The sequence below is a fragment of the Notothenia coriiceps genome, unplaced genomic scaffold (assembly GCF_000735185.1).
Source record: "Notothenia coriiceps isolate Sejong01 unplaced genomic scaffold, NC01 NC01_scaffold00037244, whole genome shotgun sequence".
Classification (NCBI taxonomy): Eukaryota; Metazoa; Chordata; class Actinopteri; order Perciformes; family Nototheniidae; genus Notothenia; species Notothenia coriiceps.
The window spans coordinates 24736152-24738490 of record NW_011369945.1 but is presented as its reverse complement, the minus strand read 5'-3'; the positions used below and the strand labels follow the sequence as shown (position 1 = coordinate 24738490).

General features: G+C 41.0%; 1 protein-coding gene across 1 annotated transcript in view; it reads right to left on the bottom strand.

Moving 5' to 3' along the window:
- Nucleotides 1-1700: 1700 nt before the first annotated feature.
- The window catches only part of LOC104965453 (kinesin light chain 1-like), a 22314-nt gene continuing 21675 nt past the window's right edge, over nt 1701-2339 (bottom strand). Inside the window, exon 3 of the mRNA XM_010794409.1 lies at nt 1701-1850. Within this exon, the coding sequence (XP_010792711.1) occupies nt 1701-1850 (150 nt within the window). The remainder of the gene's footprint in view (nt 1851-2339) is intronic.

The window sequence follows — 2339 nt, the reverse complement described above, 5'->3', positions numbered from 1 at the left end:
CAGTACCTATCGAACATATCTTTTTCGTGGTACAGGCCCTATCACAAGAGAGTCGGAAGTTGTGGAGCTGACCGAGCCTCGGTCTAAACCCACTATTTGGATAACCTGAAGCCCTTAGACTCCTCCCAAGTAAAGTTCGTGGCTTTTAACAGAACGGTCTCGTTTTCGTGCGTTATGCAGTGCGAGTGCAACTCCGGCCGCCCCGCTCCAGCTCCAAAACGGCCCTGAAACACCGTTGGTGTGAATGAGGTATAAGAGTCTCACTCCAACTGGGCAGCGAAGCAACAAATACTCAAATAAAGTGCTTTTGTTTATTCCCGTGCAAATCCTGTGTTTTAATGCTGAAACCAACCAGAGCAAAGAAGGAAATCATTTTGGAAAGTAATGCTTTTGACACTTGTAAGAATTCATCCACACTGACTGCATTTGGTGATAAAAAGGATTCTGAAATGAGGGAGGTAGGGACCGATAGAGGTTACAGAGAGAGAGGAAGGTTTATTGCCAAGGTTATTATCGTTCTAAAACTAATGTCTTTGTCTTTTTTTGGCAGGTACAGTAAATTGTAAAATGTTTAAGTAGTCATGAAACACAAAAAAAAGAACATGCCGTTCCAAGATGGGAAATGTCTGAAATGCAAAGTAATGTGTTTCCACCTTTCTTTAAAAGAGCGTTAGGATGTTGCATCGTTTTGAAGTACCATTGAAGGGATAATATTCCTGATTACAGATTAGCTAGCCAAAAAACTCGGACCCAGGGTGTTGAAATATGACACACAAAATAAAATGGACCCTTGTTATTAATGATGACACACATGCCGTATTAAGCCGAAGTCGGACAGGATTCATTTCCGAGGAACCACGGGGAATTTGAATATATTGTTTAGTCCCAAATGTGTATTTTAATCTAGAAAATATCGCTATGTTCTGTTTTTTTACAATCAAGAATGCTGTATTACCCAGCTAACCTCAGCCCTGTCCGAATGGGGTTTAAAACACACGTCATGAGATCTCAACACTTTTCAACACCTTCATCATTCAGTACTCAAATTATCAGGACACTATTAATTTCTGTGGCTGAAATAAGACATAAGCAGAGACGTAATTCACGGTAACAAAAAACGTAAAAATGACAGTCGTTTGTATAAAATGTTGGATAAAAACAATCATTTTGGCCCAATTGGTTTCCACAGAGGTTGTTGGTATGTTGCATGTTGGTAACAGGACCTTCCCAGACTGAAACCAGGGGGAATGATTGGGAAAAGTCTGCAGATTGGACCCGCAAACTTAAAAAACGTCTGGTCTTGAGGAATTCATAATCTCTGTCCATTAAAAAAAAACCTTAAAAGAAGCTAAAAGAGTAAACAGGAAACTTTAAAAAGGCACATTTGAATTTCCACAGGCATGTTTTGCTGATATGACGACATCTGCGCTGGAAAGGAGTGAAAACATTGTGGTTCTTTGGTGGTATCGCAAACACTCAACAAAAAACGAAAGTCCGGGCATATTAGAGTTCATTAAAGGTACTAACCAATCGTGTCCTTTTAAATAACGACAGTCAAAAGTTTCCTTCTTCCTCGGTAAAATCGGAGGAAAGAGGGTAGAAATCAGGTCTCCAGAGACAAACAGGATCCAACTCGGAAACATCATAAAGGAAAATGCTAGGTCTGCTGATTTTCCAAGGGGTTGAACCTGAGAGTAGTCCTAGCTGTTGGCACTTCCTTGAAGGTAGATGATCCGTCCAATCAGGAGGAAGAGGAGGCCCATGCAGAGCAGCGCGGCGTGCTCCTGGTGGATGTGAGGCAGCGGGTTGGGATGGATCACTACCCGTCGTCTGAGTCTTTCTGCCTCACGCTGCAACAGAAGAAGAGATGTTGCACTGTTAATGAAAATATGGTATGTTTTAGAGCCAGTATTTTTGATTTATAAGAAAGGCCACCTAATTGTGACGTCTATAGTCAACACACTATGAAGGACTACAATTCCCAAGGCGCCTGTGCTAAAGCCACAGTGATGGGCAACCTGTTTGAGAGACGCCGTTGAGGAACAGTTTTTGACCGTACACGTACAAATAGTCCAATTACCCTTTAAGTTATGAAGTTTTTGAGATGGAATATAAAAGAAAAGAGATTTTAAGATAATAGATAAACATTGTTTTGGTAAACGTAACGTAACATGAAATGTAAAGTGAATTTGGCTGAAGCTCTTGTGAGTTAAACTTTCCCAACTGTGTCTGTTATTAACGGATGAAAAAAGTCCTGTTTAGGGAGTTCTTTGTGTCACACACACACACACACACACACACACACACACACACACACACACACACACACACACTCTCTC